Below are 19,618 nucleotides of genomic sequence, written 5' to 3'. Positions count from 1 at the left end.
TTGGTTCAATTTATGCGACATTTTCTCCTATTGATAATTTAGTATTTCTTCAGACTATTTGAAAAATGAGAAAGTCAATGACATGTAGAAGTAGACATTAGCTTCCAGTTAACAAGCAATGTAAAATTTAACTTGTCCACATGTGATTTGATTTTCGTATCTTAACTCCCAGTTAATTGAAATACTTTTTAACATTTTGAACTGGATTTGGTTTTTCTTTTTCAACAGGACTAGAGGCATTGATCATGCCAGGCATGCCATTATTATTTATGTAAAAACTAGGTTGCCCTAGTTATTAATCTGACCTCATTTTTCACAACAGATTTTCATCTCAGAAACAGATGAATGATTAAATGAATTCAGGCTTAGAAAATTGTCTAATATAGCCAAATGCTTATTCAAGTGTACATCAGAATATACTGAGCAAATATATATATATATTTGGTAACTTATTTAGTTTTGGATATTTTTAATGCTGTTTGTATTTTATTAGAAGTAGTTCAGAGTACCACTGTACCACTCTGCTTCATTAATGAGCTTCATTACAATGGATTCTGGATATAAAAGTACTGCTATGGACAACACAACCAAAATTAAACCAATTTATGATATTATGGGTTTAAAGAAACAACATGAAGCTTAGTGTTGTATCTATTTTCCTTTTTAAACATTATTTGGAAAATTTTGATTAATTTCCGCTATACTGTGGGTTTGTACATAATGCTGTTCTCAATATACTGTGCTTCCCTACATTACACTGTTCTCCTTATACTGTGCTTCCATACATTACACTGTTCTCATTATACTGTGCTTCCATACATTACACTGTTCTCATTATACTGTGCTTCCATACATTACACTGGTCTTGCTATAAGATGGTCAGTGGTAATGGCTGCAATTACCTTATTATAAAGAGGGAGAGATTAATGGCATGCAACTATTGGTCTTCTTAAAGTGTCCTCAAAATTATAGCAGAAATATTTTGGTACCAATCTTTCAACACCTGCATTTAATAATTTGAATTAAAAGAAACTATATCAGAATTAGGCAACAATGGGAGGAATTGCACTGGTTTAACTGGAGATAAGCATACTTAATTAGCTACCCTAATGTTATTCTTGATTACAATTAACTATTGGAGGTCACTGGTATCAGCTTAAATGTTCCTCACCAAGATAAGGCAGGTATACAGTCTGACATGATTTATAAATCAAAATTAATATTATCAGAAGCAGTCTAATTTATGGAATAGGTGTGTCAGGAATAATTAACCAAATATATTCTGGTAGACGACTCACATTCATGAGGGCTATAAACTACATTTCTAGATTGCAGCAGGACGTGCCCTGGAATATATTTAATACATCAAGGGTTGACCTTATCATGGTAGAGGATAAATTAAAGGCCAGACTCTTGGGCTTGGAAGATAGTGCTCCGTTTCTGATTGCATTAAGTACATTGAAACTTTCCTAAATTGTTTCAAGTCTGCCTTTTCTGCAGGCTGGCCATATAATTTGGTCCCAAAGAGGAATATTCTTGTACTTGTCAGACTGCCATATACTGGCCACCTGTATAAAAAGGCCACAGTAATATGAAAATTGGTGACATTTTTCAGAGCGAATGAACACTGCTTGAGGTGATGATAAATCACACAGTTTTGACACAATCTGTCTCCAACTTCCAACATGTCTAACTCAGAAGAGTCAGAGCTCGTTAAAAGAGCAAAACTTGTCCAGGATAAAAATAAACCATTGTTACTTAAAAGTGTCATTTTAAAGTTTTTTAAGTCATGGTCCCTGTATTAGAAGGACTTTAAACTTTGTGTTCATTCCAAACATAACATTCTCATGTTTTGGACACTTGTTAGTATAAAGCTTGCATCGGGAGCTTGCAGTATTTTATGCGAGACTGTAATTAATGAAGTGGAAAGGTGTACTTTGTCTAGTAAAGCATTGACAGGGATGAGTATCTATTGTAACTCACTTACCACAAGGATGAGTGCATGGACAATTTATCTCCAAGCCCTGGGTGTCTTTATAGGGGTAGGAGTGGGGTGGGGTGCCAGAGTAGCATCAATACAGATGCAGAGACAAACATGAAGAGAAGCTACAACTTTCATATCACTATACCCCTGGCATCCACATCCCTCCTCATTAATCAATAAATCTCTTGATAGAGTGAATAGACTTGAAACTGCCACCAGGATTTTATGTTCATGTTGCAGATACTGTATCTTTTTAAATCTTGGGTACACAGGTATCAAATCAAATATGTTTAAACAACTTTAAACTTTTCATAAAAAGTCAATTCCCATTTAGCCATGACAGATATAGTATCAAAGCTATATCATTGGTATATGACAGATTCTTGATGCTGTATGTATAGTGATGTGTTCAGATTTATCTCCTTAGTTTAAAACATTGTGAATTTACAGCTTATGTTGATTAAGACAGATTTGAGATTAAAGCTGACATAATCAGCTATCTCATTCACTTTTATGTTTATCAAAGTTTCAAATATTTATGAGAGCTTCATAAATATATCATGTCTCCAGAATGCATTTGATAAACTGCTTAAATATTATTAGTATTTTTACTGTTGTTGACAGCAAGTCTACATCTGGGAACCCAAAAGCGAATCTCTCTGGTGCTCCTTTTTGTAATCATAAAGACTGATTGTGGAAATGTTTAGATTTTTGTTCCTTAAGTAGCAGATTGCATGATGTGGCTCCACGGTTTAACTGTAAAGTCAAATCATGGTGGTTCAGCCATCAAGCTGTAATGTTTCTATCCTCCATTACTTCCATTACCTTGAAATACTACTAGTACTGTTACTATCCTTATTTATTATTATTATTATTATTACTATTATTATTGTTATTGTTATTATTATTATTATTATTATTATTATTGATGTAAAGCCTGTTTTGAGAGACCACCCCTTCCAGTAAGAAAATAGCTCTCAAGATAGGTTGTTTACTAAAGAGGTCATCATACAAGTCAGGTCAGGTTTATTATTATTATTATTATTATTATTATTATTATTATTATTATTTCAGACCACTACAGGATTCTGCCATCAGGAAGTCTGCTTATCACCAATGTTACACAAGAGGACCAGGGCCAGTACCAGTGTGTGGCATTCAACATAGTACGGGACAAGACACGCACTTCCAATCATGTCATACATGTACATGTCCTCACTACTGTTGGTAAGATGGAAAACTTGTGAATATAGTGAAATCAGAACAAAGTTTCCCAGATTTATTAATGTATAATTCTAGTCTTGCTCATCCAGATTTTCAGGTGATTTTGAGAGATTAGCACCATGTGAGAGCCTGGGAAAAGTCTGGCCGATTGTTACTTGTGGGTGTCAATACGTTACCTGGCCCTAAGGCTTAGTGAGGTTATGGTACTGCCATGTATCCTTTGTCCATTTGTCAATATTTGCTTGATGGATCAAAAAAAATATGTTTCCAGTTGGCAGACCATCCCTATATTTTGTTGCCAACCCTTGCACTTTTATGTGCCCCAGGAAATTTTGTTTTTTTTAAATTCCTAAACTTGATTTGTTTTATCTAACTCATCCAGTTTATCCCAATACCTGAAGCACTTAGTACATTATTTATAATATATGCTGAGCATATTTTATAATTTCAACTATCTAATCCATCTGCTATTAGTTATCTTGGATCCCATTTCAAGAACATTAATGAAAATTAGTATTTGGATGCATCTCCTTGAGAGGAGCACTGCCATACAAAACTAGGTCATTGCTACATAATGTTCACACATGAGTGATTTGTATATGTTCAGCTTTTATTTGTTTAATCCTCAATTACTTTTGCCTACACTCACAAACATTTATGTGGTTGTATCTGGAGGAGTATATATCATCTTTTCTAGGCTATTATCTACTCTTCATTTTCAGTTGAGTGATATTTGTAATTTCAGTCATTTGTTTGTTCCATCCTCTGTATCTTGAATTCTCCTAGACTAATCAATTTTTTTCAATTTTTCAAAGATGAAACTTTGCATGAGGGTGCATGCTAATCAGTAGATATTTGGAACAGTATTTCCTTCTCCTTGTGGTTCATTAGCTTAGACTTGCAAGCAGTGGGTAATGGGTTAGTCCAGTGGGTATTGGGTCAGTATTCTGTCCAAGTCATCTGTTATGATATTTCATTTGCAAGGTTCCAAACCATTGCCTTGGCATTCATATTTTATACCAATTTGTATAAACAACTGCCAATATGCTCTCATTGGCAATGGGGATTGTTGTTTTACCTGTTAAAACATTGTTTGATTTGCATTGTTTCAAAGATGTAGATGAGGCCTGATGCCCTCTCCTGCATATTGCATAAGGCAGCAAATGCAGACAGGAGCCACAGTGGCTCAGTGGTTAGTATGCAACTGGTGACTGAAAGGGTGTTGCACAAGTCCTCCTTTCCAATCAACCCTTGTTGACTCATGTATTATGTCCTTGGGCAGGGCACTAACCATAAAACACCACACCACCACAGTAAGGCTCTTTGGTTTAATAATAATAAAAATAATAATAATAATAATAATAATAATAATAATAATAATAATAATAATAATAATAATAATAATACTAATAATAATAATAATAATAATAATAATAATAATAATGCTTTATTTATAGAGGGTGACTCATTAGTCAAGGACTATTCTCTCTTGAAGCCCTTTTAAATTTTAAAAGTTAAATTTAGATCAGTGAAATATCTTATCATGGCATTATGGTCTGAAACATTTTTTGGGGGAAAATACTGTAACTAATAACTCATCAACTTAAAGATTTTATTGGGGAGATATGGTTGTTTTGCTTTCAGTGATACAAGTATCTGCACAGAACATGCAGTGTATGCTATAAACAAAGCCAGAAGGCCAGGGTGCACTCATTCTTTAGCCTGCTGTATCTATTAGCCTGGCTCAGATGTTGAGTTTTGAGCACAACCCAAGATTTCTGGTGGGGCACAGATAATAAATATTCATTATAGATTTCTGTATGGGACCACCAAAGATGTTTTAATACCTGGATCTGTATTCATTGTTGCCAGTTTAACATTGTTAAGAAGGCTTTAAAGTCAATGAGTCGGCATTAAAAAAAATGTTTTTCAGAAATAGCAAGACTTGTGATAATGACTCGTTGATGCTATTGCTTTAACAACTGCATTATGGGTGTTCAGCTAGGTCAGGTCTGCTTGTTTTCTTTAAAGACATTAATAGGAATTAATTGGTATTCGGATGTTGTATAAGGAACTGTCATTACCCTGTTGAACAAGTTTTTTATAGTTTTTGTAAATTTTAAAATTCTTTTTTTATTTGCAATGTTGATGGCTTAGTACCTATGTGAGCAATATGAGAAACTGAATAATAATAATAATAGTAATAATAATAATAATAATAATAATAATAATAATAATAATAATAATAATAATAATAATAATGATAATAATGACAATGATAATAATAATAATAATAGTAGTAGTAGTAGTAGTACTAGAAGTAGTAGTAGTTTGTCAGTAAAATATGCAAAAACACTTGGCAATATATGCTTGATTCCAATGCATCAACAAAATTCAAAAGCTCTTATGAATGGTTTAGAGATGTCAACTCTTTCTTAAATATCCAAGAATAAAATGAAAATTGTTGCATTGCTAGAAATACAGTGGTAAAGTAAATATATTCATTAAAATGCTGAGATATTGTTTAATTCTTCTTTAAAAAATGTAAATTTTTTAACAATAGCACAAAAAAACATTTAAATGATTTTAAATACAGCAAATTTTGGTTGAAAAAATTTAAGTTAATGGCAGTTCATTTTTTGTGCATGTCAGTTTCCAGTTTCGCAAAATAATATTTTTGTCAGCATTAAAATTTTTGGATTGGAGAAGGAATCAGATTACTTGGATGAAGGATTATTATTCAGTTTTTCTTTATATTAATTTTTTTTGCGTGGCCACCATGAAATTCACCAAAATTGATACCTCATAGAAAAATAGTGCCTTCTTAATAAAAAAAAAATCCTTTAGTACTGAGTATTAGTTGTTTTACATCTCTGAGATTTACATGATGATTTTTTTTACTTCTCTTTTTAACCCTCCTGCTGCTTTTATGTTACCCACTGCTGTTCATTGAAACACAGTATTCCACACCAAGACTTCTAGTTTACCAGTTATCAGAATTATATATAAGATAATGCACTATCTGTTTCAGCTGAAGTCCTCATATGGGTCTTTTTTATATTTATAGAAAGATAATACATGTAGAGGATTTATTTCAGTCTAGGTCCTCATCTGGCTCTCTTCTGTAAATTAGGTACTTCAGAATATATGCTTTCTTCAGCTATAAAGCTCTGTTGCTAGGGCTTGAATCTGGTACCTGGTGAATCTGCTTTGCTTTTTTTAATTAAAATTTCCTTTGTATAAAATAAGACAGACACACACAGACACAGACATACACACACACACAGACAGACAGACAGACACAGACATATACACATAGACAGACATACACATGCACACACACATGCATGCACTCGTGCATACACACACACACACAAACACACACACACACACACACACACACACACACACACACACACACACACACACACACACACACACACACACACACACACACACACACACACACACACACACACACACACACACACACACACACACACAGAGATGTTTTATTTATTGTACCTCTGGGCACTAATAAATTGACAGAACCTCTATTATGACCGTCTTAAAAGAATATAAAGCAAGGTGTGTATTTTTTAATAAATAAGTACATTTATTTCCATTGATTTATTTTTGAAGTACAATAGTACCAAGTAGATTAATCATGATACACTGGTGTTTGTATTGTGTCAAGTGTAGTTCAAGGGCAAGCAGTTGTTAATGTGAAACTGGATAAAATATTCTGTACAGATGAGGTCTTATGGCTAAATTACACTCAACATTAAAAGCACAAATATCTTACACCTGTGCAGTGCTCAAAATTTGTGATATTCCCCTTGCCAAAGGCTAGAAAATTTCCTGTTTGACTAGTAGTTTTCATAATTTCAATAGCCAATGGCTAGTGTTTGACTAGTAGTTTTCACAATTTCAGTAGCCCAATAGCTAGTGTTTGACTAGTAGTTTTCATAATTTCAGTAGCCCAATGGCTAGTGTTTGACTAGTAGTTTTCATAATTTCAGTAGCCAAATTGCTAGTGGTGTAAATTGCAGTTTGTTAGCATTTGTTATAAGATGGACTAGTGAAGATTCATTAAGACTTGCTCATTTTTTAGTCTACTTGTCCTTCTTAATGTAAAGAAATTTAAGTAAAGTTTAAGTTGTTAGTCATTTATTATAATATGGACTATTGAAGATTGATCAGGACTAGTACAGTTTTCATTCTACAAGTCCTTCTGGCAGTAAAAAAATTAAATTAAGTTTAAGTTGTTAGTAGTTTATTATAAGATGGAGTATTGATTATTTTCTAGGACGAGTACATTTTTTCGATCTAGTAGTCCTTCTGGCTGTAAAGAAATGTAAGTCAAATTCTAGGCTTGATGTGGAGATTACCTTGTACATTTGTTCAGCTACCTTACAATGACTCACAAGGGCTTTCCCTAAATGTTGGTCATTAGTAACAACCAGCTGTTTTATTGCTGCACACTGTAACCACATAGGGATGAGCATCTAACCGCCCCTCCTGGGTTACTTGCAATTCTTTATCGACCCATAGGACAGTGTAACATGGGTGTTAAAAACTACACCTGTAACAATGAATATTTAGTATACATAGGTGATAACTAAATCCATTATTAGTGAGCAATGGTCAGTACACTTTGTGCCTACTATAATTTCCTAAAGGGTTGCAACCTATTTACTGTTCATTTATAATCGAGTCAAAATGCAAGCTACACAGACCCAGATGTGCCACTGCATAATGTGTCAATAGATCTGGGTCTATGCAGATTGTTAGGAGTAATCAGCAGAGCTACCCAATTAGACCCTGATCTGCTAGAACATTATGATATAAACTTGACTCCTAACCGTAATTCTGTTCCCCTATTCTTTGATCTAGCTGCAGGTGTTTTGTAACAAATCCAATTTAATTGAAGCAGGAGAATAATCTGTTTATTTGGGTTGTTTTTTTTGTTCAAAACAAATTCATTGTTACTTTCATTGTATAGAAAGCAGAGAAATCTTGCATAAAGATGGTTTTGTAGAGAGAAATTGAATATGATCAATTTATGCATCACAGACTGGTTTGTATAGACTTACATGTCATGATAACTTCTCAAATAAAGCTTTTTTTTGGTAGTCTATTTTTATGTTTTAGGTTTCAAGTTTGGAGCATTGATTCAGTTTGACTTTTGCTGATGACTTTATTCCAAATGACTTAGAATTTCCACTTTGACTTTCACACTATTTCATTGATACAAATAATATTGTTGTTTAATGTGAAAAAGTATGGAAAAAACTGCTTTATTGATATTACTGGAATTGAGGGTTTGGTCTTTTCAGTGATCATTCTATAATTCTTGTACAAGTAAGTGAGGGAAATGTGAAATGTTTTGTCAGATTTGTTTGGCTTAATCTTTGTTTTACTGGTAGTCACATGGTATTTAAATGCCTTTAAAGAACACCACATTTTTCATTGGGCCTACTCAGTGGGAGGAAAGGGGAACATTTATCACTGAAACCGCTTTTCTTGCCTAGGTTGGTCACTGAAATAGTTTAAAAAAAGACTTCACAATGTTGCAAAAGCCTACAGTTTTAGTGCCAGCAATTAAAAGTGCTATTTGCTGTGAGGTTAAACCAGCCTGTTTAATGTTTGTATAAAATGTAGCCAGTTGTATTCAAATGTGAACTTTAGACAATGAGTAAATTAACAGTTTTCAGGGGTTAGAGGGTTGAAACTGGGGGATTGTATGCATTTGCATACACAGTCTTCTATTTTCCCTGTGATCTTTCTTGATTTATGCTCAATTTACAGACATGCCTGACTTGGTGCACCCAATTTAACCCTTGTGCCCTGACAGAATATTAATGTTTACAAAGTCCAAGTTCTCTTCATTTTTGGCAGGATTTTATTTACAGTGTATTTTACACTGGGTAAAGCCTACTTTTGGATTAAACAGTCTTTAACTGTCTGAAACCTATCAATTGACCCCAGCAAAAAAAAAGACATTTTCCTAACAGGCTTTAACACATGAGGTGATTGGCAGAGGAAAGTTTATTGTAGTTAATTATGCTTTGACTACCATTACCCAAGTGCAAAAGCACCTTTCCCAATGACAGATGAAATTCTTTTATGGGGCAGATATAAAACCCTAACTAAATTGTCCTTAACAAATGGTCTTGTTTTATAGTTTTGTGGGTGTATTCTTTTTTTTTACAAGGGAGCAGACTAAAATTGCTTGAGGGATTGAAGAATTTGAGATGCAAATTAAAAGGGCACCAGCATGATGTTTCCATTGCCAAGCTTCATTAGGACTGTTAATTCAAATTAATGATCAGTAAGACTCTTCCCAAGACCTAAAGCAGTTCTAATTTTGCAGTATTGAAAGATAAACCGCACATAAAAAACTAGCATACTGCAGAACTCCAGCTGCTTACAATGTTTGGCTTTTTCAGCTTTTTTTTCCCCCACCATAAATTTGGTAGAGGAATCAGAACTCCGGATAACGTATTTGCATATTTTACACAGATGAGGCAACTAAAAATGCTTAAGAAATTTCAAAATGCATTAAAATTGATTAACTTTAAGCATTTAAAAAGAGTTGTTAGAAAGCTGCTCCTGACCGAAGCAGACTATATTGTATGACAGAACATTTGATGAACATTAACTAGCTTTTTGTTTCACATTGCAGACAGTCAATGCATGTTTGAACTGACCGTATTTCATCACTGTGTGAACACTTATTCAGACAGAACCATATAATCATACACATTTTGTTGTTGTTGTTGTTGTGGGGTTTAACGCCATTTTTCAGCACACGATAGGCTATACATGGCGGCCAGTATTAATGGTGGAGGAAGAACCCAGAAAACCCCGGAAAGAACCACCGACCCACGAGAAGCTACTGGCATACACATTTTGAATTTGTCATTAAGAAGCTTGATGTTTAAAAATGGTGTGATTAATATCTTCATTATTAATACTGGTAATGAAGGCTTTTTGTTGTTTTTTAGTTTTTGCAAAATACCCTATTGAATTTCAAAAGAAAAAGATAGTTACAAACCAGGGAGTCAAATGCCCATTTTTTTTTAATTAGCTAGAGCTTGAAACATACAAATTATTTACCAGTCAACCAATGTTGACAGAGCTATTGATCTTTTTACATCTATATTACATATCCTAAATAGCAGATTCTTGTAAACAGCATAGTTCAACATGTGTAATGCCATATGGTGTGTAAATAGCTTTAGATTTGCCTTTGTGGGTTTTGTCTCATCTACTCTATTTGGAATAGAGTTATGGCCCTTGACAATTAACTTCATCATATTTTATGTTTTTGACCAGTATAGCTCAAGAACCAATCAACATATTTTTTAGGCACTTTGGTATGAACATTGTCTTGTAGACTTGCATGTGTCTTTTATGGCTTTAATCTTCAGAAAATTTATGGCCCTTTGATTTTTGTTGTCCACCTGACTTTGGTTTCTGCAAAATAACTTGACCGAGAGATTTACTGTATTCAACTAAATTTGATTGACATGTGGCATCATATTGAAGAGACTTTGAGTCACTCTGATTTCCAACATTTCATGAGATCATTTAAAAGAGTTGTGGGATCTAATTACCTACCTTCCTGATTTGGGGTTCCACAGCATGACTGTTTAATTAAAACCAAATCTGGCATGCATCTTAACACATGTACCGCATCACTGAATTTGTTTGATTTCGAGCATTCCAGAAGAACATTTACAAGAGTTATGACCCCTGGCTGTCCATTTTTTTGGACTGGTTCCACAGGACAGCTAAGGAATGCAGCTCTGTGCTGATGAGATTTTCGGATGAATTTAATTTTAAGTGTTTACATTTTCATCTAGACTAGTTGTTACCAATGATTGCTGTTCCTGATAACTTTGCTTTCTATGGCATAACTTCTTTAAGAAATACTGCATTTTAGCCAGAGTTATTCTGCACTTTTATATTAATGAGACTTTATATGATATGGATTTCTTGCATTCCATGTCATCGGTTAAAATAATTATGATCCATGAATGCTCTTCTATCACCTTTCATTTTCCAATGAAGTTCTGCTACCAAGTAGAGATTCAAGGCCCTCTGTGATCCCTTAATTGTTGCTGGCTCTAGTTTTTTATCATTTTGTTTTTACACATTTATATTTTATTACATTTCTTATGTGTACTTTCAGTAATTAATTATGTAGCGGGGAGGTGACTAACATGTCAGGCCTCCTGGAAAGCACATTGAGTCATTTCTCTAATAATTGTATCACTGTGGATGGACTGTACAAAAATACAAAAGATTTGGACAGTGATGTTTCTTTATTCATTACCCTAGCCATATGGATATAAAATATGTCCCTTTTACTATCACATGGGTAGCACAGTATCATAATATTTCATTGCTGGGGAAATTTTGTCTTTTTGTCCCATTAATATTTGGACATCAAATAAATTCTTTTAATATGCTTGCAGACAAAAAAAAGTTATTTTTGCTGCCCTAAAAGATAAAGAAAATAAGGTAGTCATGTTGGTCTGCCCTTTTAACTTAATGGTGTTGATGTCAGTTTTCAGTTCCTTTGGTGGGGAATTAGAGTTCATGAATGCATTTATTTTAAGGGCTAGATTATGCAAGGAGTTTGGAACAAAAAGAAGCTAACTTTGTGTCTAGGGAAAAGAAAACTGGTGTAATTTTTGCTTTGTATGAATTGTGATATCTGTCGGGGGGGGGGGGGGGGGGGCTTTCCTGAAAATTCACCATATGGTAAATGAATTTGTTATATCTTTATGGGTCATGTGATTTGAATTTGTTTCCTAAATTTCTCATCTGATAGTATCTATCAGTGACAAGCTTAAGCTGTCTGTTTTCAATACTTGATCATTTCCCATACTACTGAGATCAAACTTCTGAAATTTCTCACAGGTTGGAGGTCACCAGCTTGATCCTGATTTAGCCTTTGATGTGTGCAGAGGTTTTATTGCCTGTTTTGAGTCTAGGTGTAATGTTACATCAAGATGTGCATAGATGCTGGTTTCCTTAATTTGATTTAATAATTAATTGGTAAACATGTTGCACAGTTGATATGTGGTAACCTTTTTATATAAAGCTTTGTCCATTTAGCAGACAAAAACTTCACTTAAATACAGGATATTTGTATGCCTCCACTGTGATAGCAGCATGGGGCATATTGATTTTCCCTGTCTGCCCTAGGGCCATGCAGCCATCCCTAATCTTAGCACAATAGCAAGAAAATTATTTAACTTGGAGCCATGAAATGTACACACCCTGTACAGGATTATGGAGGATCCTCTAGCTCAGTTGCTGTTGCCCAATTCAAGCATCACATGTTCAACAACCACCCAATCCAGCCTGGGTCAGCTGCTGTGGTTTATGGTTGGGGGAAAGGCACTTAGATTCCATTTACTATGCATGTTATAAAGCAGGGTGCACAATTAAAATGTTGATATGGGCCAGAATTGACCTTGATTGGACCTGAGTAGGCCACACTGTAAAAGTGTTCTGTCCATAACAAAAGTCAAATGTTGATATGGGCCAGAATTGACCATGATTCAACATGAGTAGGCCATACTGTAAAAGTGTTCTGTCCATTACAAAAGTCAAATGTTGATATGGGCCAGAACTGACCTTGATTGGACCTGAGTAGGCCACACTGTAAAAGTGTTCTCTCCATAACAAAAGCATAAAGATATATGTGAGAGGACATACATTTGGGCCACACAAAATTTATCAGTGGTCTTCATGTGGCCCATAGGTTTATGTTGTGCACTTATGAGATATATGTGTTGAAAGTGTAATTATAAATCATCTAACCAATAATAATTATTGTTGTTAGCAGATGATCTAATTTGATTTTCAAGTGATTATAGCCTTTTGTTAATAATAAAAAATTGTACATATTTATGTAATTTTTGGACATTGACAATTTTTTACAAAAACCTTGTTGGTAAGATTAAGTGAAAACTACACAAGATAAACAAATGCACTTTGGTTGTCACATATTTATTAATGTTAAAATTAAAATGATCCAATTAAATTTTCAGACCATTACAGCAGGGTTCTTTTTTACCAGAAAGTTTTAAGGTATTTTTAACATGTCCAACTTGTACTTTTTTTAAAAATCTCCAAAAGCACAATTAATTAAAAAATACATTCAAGCTAGGTAAATACAATTTTTTTGAATATCTGTCTTCGTCTGTAAATTATCTGATTAGATTTTCAGAAAATTTGAATATTTTTATTTCTGTTTACATTGTTGAAAATTTGGACTTTAGTTTTCTTGACAAGAATATTTGGGAATTTTAGCAGTCACTTATGGCTATGTGTACATAAAGCAAATAGTTTAAAAACAAAACTGTCAAATTCACTTCATCTTATTTTGCTTTATTTTACCAAAAACACCATCATAACACTTTAAATATGGTAGAGTTCTAAACCTTTCAAAGGTACATAAAGCATATCTTTGAAGACCTTGTGCCCCTCATGATAACAGGTGATCTCTCTTTAGAGATTGTCATATTGTATAAGACATTATATAAGACAGTTGACCTGTGCATGAAATAATGTTCTTTTTCATGATAGGTTGTCTTTCATAACAGGTGGTCTGTGTTAGTCAGGATGTGAGGAACCATATTGACTCTTTGGTCAAGATATGGGACTTTTGACTAGAAAAGTGGGGGTTTGATTTTCACTATTGGGGATCTGGATTAGCTGCTGTGATGAGCATTTTGCTTTGTTTGTAAAACCTGGCATGAAACAACCACTGCTATAAAATAACACCTGTCATGAGAAATCCTAGTTTTTTGGCAGAAGAGTTGGTCTTTTAAGAGAGGTTCTACTGTATAACATTGCAAGGTTTACTGTGCCATGAAACACTAAATAACTGAACCAGTTGCATCAGGTTTTAGTCTTTATTACCTGTAGCATCCTACTACTGTGAACATTTTGCATAAGTTAATAATTTATCACAACAGTAATAAAACTTACTTAGATGTAATACATGTATTTCATTATATAAAAATGATGTTGCTTCAAAACCATCACAGTAGGTGTCTTCACCAAACAGTCAGTAATGAATCTTACAGACAATTTCAGACCATGATCATATCCAGATAGCATTATACAGCCACCACATCCAGATAGTGTTATACAGCCACCATATCCAGATAGCATTATACAGCCACCACATCCAGATAGTGTTATACAGCCACCATATCCAGATAGCATTATACAGCCACCATATCCAGATAGCATTATACAGCCACCACATCCAGATAGTGTTATACAGCCATCATATCCAGATAGCGTTATACAGCCACCATGTCCAGATAGCATTATACAGCCACCATATCCAGATAGCATTATACAGCCACCATATCCAGATAGTGTTATACAGCCACCATATCCAGATAGCATTATACAGCCACCATATCCAGATAGCATTATACAGCCACCATATCCAGTTAGTGTTATACAGCCACCATATCCAGATAGTGTTATACAGCCACCATATCCAGATGGCATTATACAGCCACCATATACAGATAGTGTTATGCAGCCACCATATCCAAATAGCATTATACAGCCACCATATCCAGATAGCATTATACAGCCACCATATCCAGATAGCATTATACAGCCACCAAATTAAACACACATTCAGTAGAGAAAGAGTCCCAACTCCATTATCCAAACTGTGGACCTGGGCATGGACTTTTAAAGCTAGACCTTCTTTTACATCCATCTTTATTATGTTTGTATTTGGTAACTTCTGAATTTGTCCTTACATCCTTACATTCACACATGCACACATTTCAGTACCTCTTTCACTGACAGTGAAAAACATGTAAAGGCAGAATGTGAGAATGAGAGGCAGAGAGAGAGAGCGTTGTGTGGTAAAATAGGAAAATAATACAGAAATCCCTCAGTATAAAGCCCCCTTATTATTCTGCTGCCTCTTTATTATGTGGAAATAATCATTAAACTGGTAAAATGTTGTTATTGCTACTGAATTTATTGCACTTAATTTTGGCTTAGGAAACCCAGTTCTAATGCAGTTTTACATTATTATATACTATGTTGTGAATTTTGTTGTCCAGTTATGACACAGCCATGTTGGAACATCCCTCAGTATTAGGTTCTCACTTGTGATGTGGCCAATTTATGACTGATGAACAATGTTATAAAGAGAGAATACTGTAATTCAAAGTTGTGAGGAAGATAAAAATCTGATATCATTTTGTCACTGTCTAGCTTCTGGCATGTGCGGAAATTGGAAAACAATGAATTCCCTTTTATTTTGGAGCATTAGTTTATGTTGGTCTGAAATGACAAATTTAAATACAAAACTATTGTTCATTTATGATGATTATGACATTTCCGTATCAATTAGAAACTTAGCCAAAAATGTTAGATCCTATAAAAATAAATGAATTAACATTTTTTAGTTTAAATCTATTGTCACATCACAAGTACACTAAAAAAAATGTGCCTTAGGGATTTCTTTCTTTCATTCTTCTTTTCCCCTAGTGATTATAATATGATAAATAGTCATGATGAATGCATTTTCATTAATAATGAAGCTTCCATTCCTTCTAAACCCTTTGAATTGAAGGCAAAAATATATTTAGAAAAAGCTATTTAGGTAATAAATAATGTGTTATCTTGACTTTGATTTCTCTTTAGGTGTGATATGAAATAGCCATTAGCCATTCATCAGCTCCTCATTTCTTTCTTCTTTTTATTTTTGTTCAGGAATAAAATACCACAGTAACAAGTCATGTGACACTTCAGATTGCTGTACCCACAGACTGGTTCACCTGTTTACATGATTAAAATAGAACAAGACATTCTGAGTTTTCTGAACCAATCACTTGCTTTTCAATGTGAAATATTTTAGTGTCTGTGAATGGAAGTGTAAAATTGATAAATGTTTTCTTTACTTTTAAATGCAGGACAGAATTAAAAGAAAATATGAGTTTGTCTGCTGATGCATTGGTAATTAATCACTTTTGAATTTGGGTGTCTGCAAATACTATCTTGCATACATGATGTAGGTAGATGAAATCAGTACATAAAAATTTAAACTCTCTCCTACATGTACTTTTTTGTCCGAAGTAGAATTTAGGGATAATTAAGATGAGACTGCTTTAGAAAAGATTTAATGGAAGGATGATGCTGAATACTCAACACACCATCTGACCCATTATACAGTACCATTTATGCTCACTTAATAAGCCATGTCCAATGCAAAGTACATCAACCCAGATCTGCCATCACATAATGTGTCAGCATATTTGGGTGACCAATCAGAACACATATCATAATCTGAAGGCACATGATGCAATTTGCATATCAGGGTTTATGTTGCTTGCAGGTTGACCTTGACTTGTAGGCGAGGATATACAGTATATTACAACCAGCATAAATGAATTCTGATGGGTTGTCTTTCTGTCTGTCTGATTGTTAATTGTAAATGTTGTTTGTTTCATGTTGAAACATTAAAGAAAACATATTGGATTAGGTCTGTGCAAGTTAGCAATTGCATGAACTGCCATTTTGTGCCCTAATGTAATAATGTTAATCTACAGAGAATGATTTGATTGGAAATATAATCAAGTGAAAAGAAACCTGATTTATTTCTCATTAGACTGGCCATTTACTTGATAATGTTTGACCTAATGTTCACATCTTTCTTGTTGGCTTGACTTAATGTTCACATTTTTCTCATTAGCTCAAGCACTAGCATGTGTAGGTTGGTAGATTTTTGCCATAATGTTATGCAGTTTGTATATCAGACTTTTGAGATACTTCCAGTTTATGGGTACTCATTTTAATGATCAAATTAAAGTAAAAGAAGAAAAACTAAGCTAATGTTTGTCATATGGGCACAAAAGAAAAGAAACATACATTATTAAAGAAACCAGGAACTGTACCATGCCAAGAATCCTGATCTACTGAGAAACATATTTTGTTCCAAGAAAACAGGTGCTCCAATAATTAATTGTTATCATTTGAGCCATCAGTATCATAAAGGTGGTATTTCAAGGCTGCACATACTGAACTAGATGATAATGATGTTAAAAATGTATTTGTTGAAACTAAAATGTCATGGCAGCAAATAATGGAATAGACACAAACTACATACAAATCACAAATGTACGAAAAATATTTGTATGTTATATTATTATGAAGATCAAATACAAAATCAATGTATTCATTCATTTGGACCTCTATGCTTGCAATAAATCATTTTTGGATTACATTTTGGGGGCAACATCAACTGAGTGAAAAATCTGGATAATTACTGTACTTCCTCACTTACAAGATGGGACCAGCTACAGATTGGCCATCATACAATGTGCCACTAGATCTTGGTCTGTGTAGTTTGTTAGGAGTAGTCAGTGAAACAAACAATATAGACTGATTTGCAGATGAATTATACTATGGCAGATCTGGGTCTCTTTTGTTTGCAGTTGGACTTGACTTTAAACTAGTACATACAGTGTTGTTGGGATAATGGCATACTGCTAAAATTCCTTACAGAAATGAAGTTCTGTACCATATTTACTTGTTTAAACTGTATATAATGTCATACAGTGTTCTTTGATCGCTGCAGTCTTGTGGAATTTTACTCAAATATTAAAGGATGACTTGTAATCTGAAATGTTCCAAGTTCAGCAGAAATGGCTGTTCTGATAAAAAGATATTTACATTAATTGAAAAATTTGTCAATTCCTTTCCCCTTTTGCTTGATTGTTGACAAGTGTCTCATAAAAACTAGAAGATACAAAATTCTTAATGACTTTAAGTTCTGTGCTCCAATTACCTAGCAAACTTGGGCAATCTACTTGAAAAATGGAGTAGCCATTTCAGGTATTAGGTGGTCATGCCCTGATAATTGTTGCCATAGTCAGTAGAGTGGTGAAAATAATGTTAGAAGGGGCCGAAAGATGAAGGTTTAGTTTGGCAAATTAAAGAGTGTTTTATTTAAATAAAATAAGGTTATTTTTAGATCTGATGGACAGAATTATTTAACATTTTTGTATATGCTGCCACCTCAGGTCTGCAATTAAAATTCACAATTTGACAATCTTATTCCCTGCCCCCCACCCCCCACCCACTCCCATTCCACACTTGATTCTTATGCTACCTCTCAATTTAAAAAAAAATGTTGTTTTGGCAATTTTGTTCCCCTTCCCACCCACCATTGTGGTTTTTGCTACATCACTGTCCACTGTTCAAAAGATTTGAATGCTACAAAATGTATTCAAAATTTTAGATCTTTTGTATTTTTGTTTTCTTTGGAAATGCTGGTAAAACACTAACACAATCAATAGCTCTAGGAAAATTGATTACCACATATCCAGCAATTCTCTTTTTCTACCCACAGTTCCAAAGCAGGAAACCGCCATAATTACATCCTACTCGAAGATCAAAGGAGAAGTTGGTCATGATGTTCTTTTGGAATGCTCTGCAGTGGGAAACCCTCAGCCAGTCATCTCCTGGGAAAAATATGGAGGAGTGCTCTCCCTTCATAAACACACTTTAATGCAAGGTTAGTCTTGTGTTTGGTGCTAGTTTTAAAAGAAAACTTCTTTTCTTTTAAGTTTTGAAATGAAATTTCACCAAATCCGATTTTATTTTCATCATTGACTTGAAGTTGTGGGATGAGAAGTTGTTTCAATCCAGTGAAAGATGATTTACACAGTAATGCCAAAACAGATGATTCCTATGTTACATAAATTTTAAGACCTGTTGACAGTATATGTATTCACTTATGACTTGGGTCCAACTGTAAACTGCTTTTAGACCAATATCTGTCAGCACATAATATCATGGCAGATCTTTGTCTATGCAGTTTGTTGGGAGTAATCAGCAAAACAAACAACATGTACCCTGATCTGCCAGTACATTATGCAACTACAGAATAGGGTCTTTGTTGTTTTCAATTGGGTCAGATTTGTTTAGGCGCAAATACATCTCTTGAAACATGTTTAACATTGGGTTTAAAAAAAATCATTTTGCTTGTATTTTTACCCATTTAATACTAACAATTAGGACTTTTGTGTGACTACAGAACAAGTTCATATCATGAATAAAGCTTCCTAATTCACACTATAAAAAAACTTGGTTAAAAAAATTTGATTAGAATCTTTCCCAATAAGAAATATTTTTACTTTTTATATTTTTTTGAACATTTATCTTAGTTGCCATAAGGTGCTTTAATGCTGTAAAGCATTTATGCAAACCATTACTTATTTAAAATATTCTCCTTTAGGGGAAGAAATAAGACTCCCTCATTGCTATTCCAGGTCCCAGTTTCACTAAAATTCTCCCAAAATTTCCTCCAGTTGAGATTCTGCATTATCATATTTATTA

The 19,618-nt window shown here is 33.9% G+C and overlaps 1 protein-coding gene across 4 annotated transcripts in view; it reads left to right on the top strand.

The window, feature by feature from the left end:
- Window positions 1-19,618, top strand: part of LOC149794015 (brother of CDO-like) — a 251,172-nt gene that overhangs the window by 205,907 nt on the left and 25,647 nt on the right. For all 4 annotated transcript variants that reach the window (XM_089967952.1, XM_089967955.1, XM_089967953.1 and 1 more), the window contains 2 exons: window positions 3,059-3,211; window positions 18,630-18,794. In XM_089967952.1, coding sequence (XP_089824078.1) covers window positions 3,059-3,211; window positions 18,630-18,794 — 318 coding nt within the window. The remainder of the gene's footprint in view (window positions 1-3,058; window positions 3,212-18,629; window positions 18,795-19,618) is intronic.

Source organism: Sinohyriopsis cumingii, chromosome 8, assembly GCF_028554795.1.
Source record: "Sinohyriopsis cumingii isolate HCF-2022 chromosome 8, ASM2855479v2, whole genome shotgun sequence".
In the NCBI taxonomy this organism is placed as follows: domain Eukaryota; kingdom Metazoa; phylum Mollusca; class Bivalvia; order Unionida; family Unionidae; genus Sinohyriopsis; species Sinohyriopsis cumingii.
Note: the sequence above shows the minus strand (reverse complement) of the source record. Positions and strands in the feature narration are given on the sequence as shown.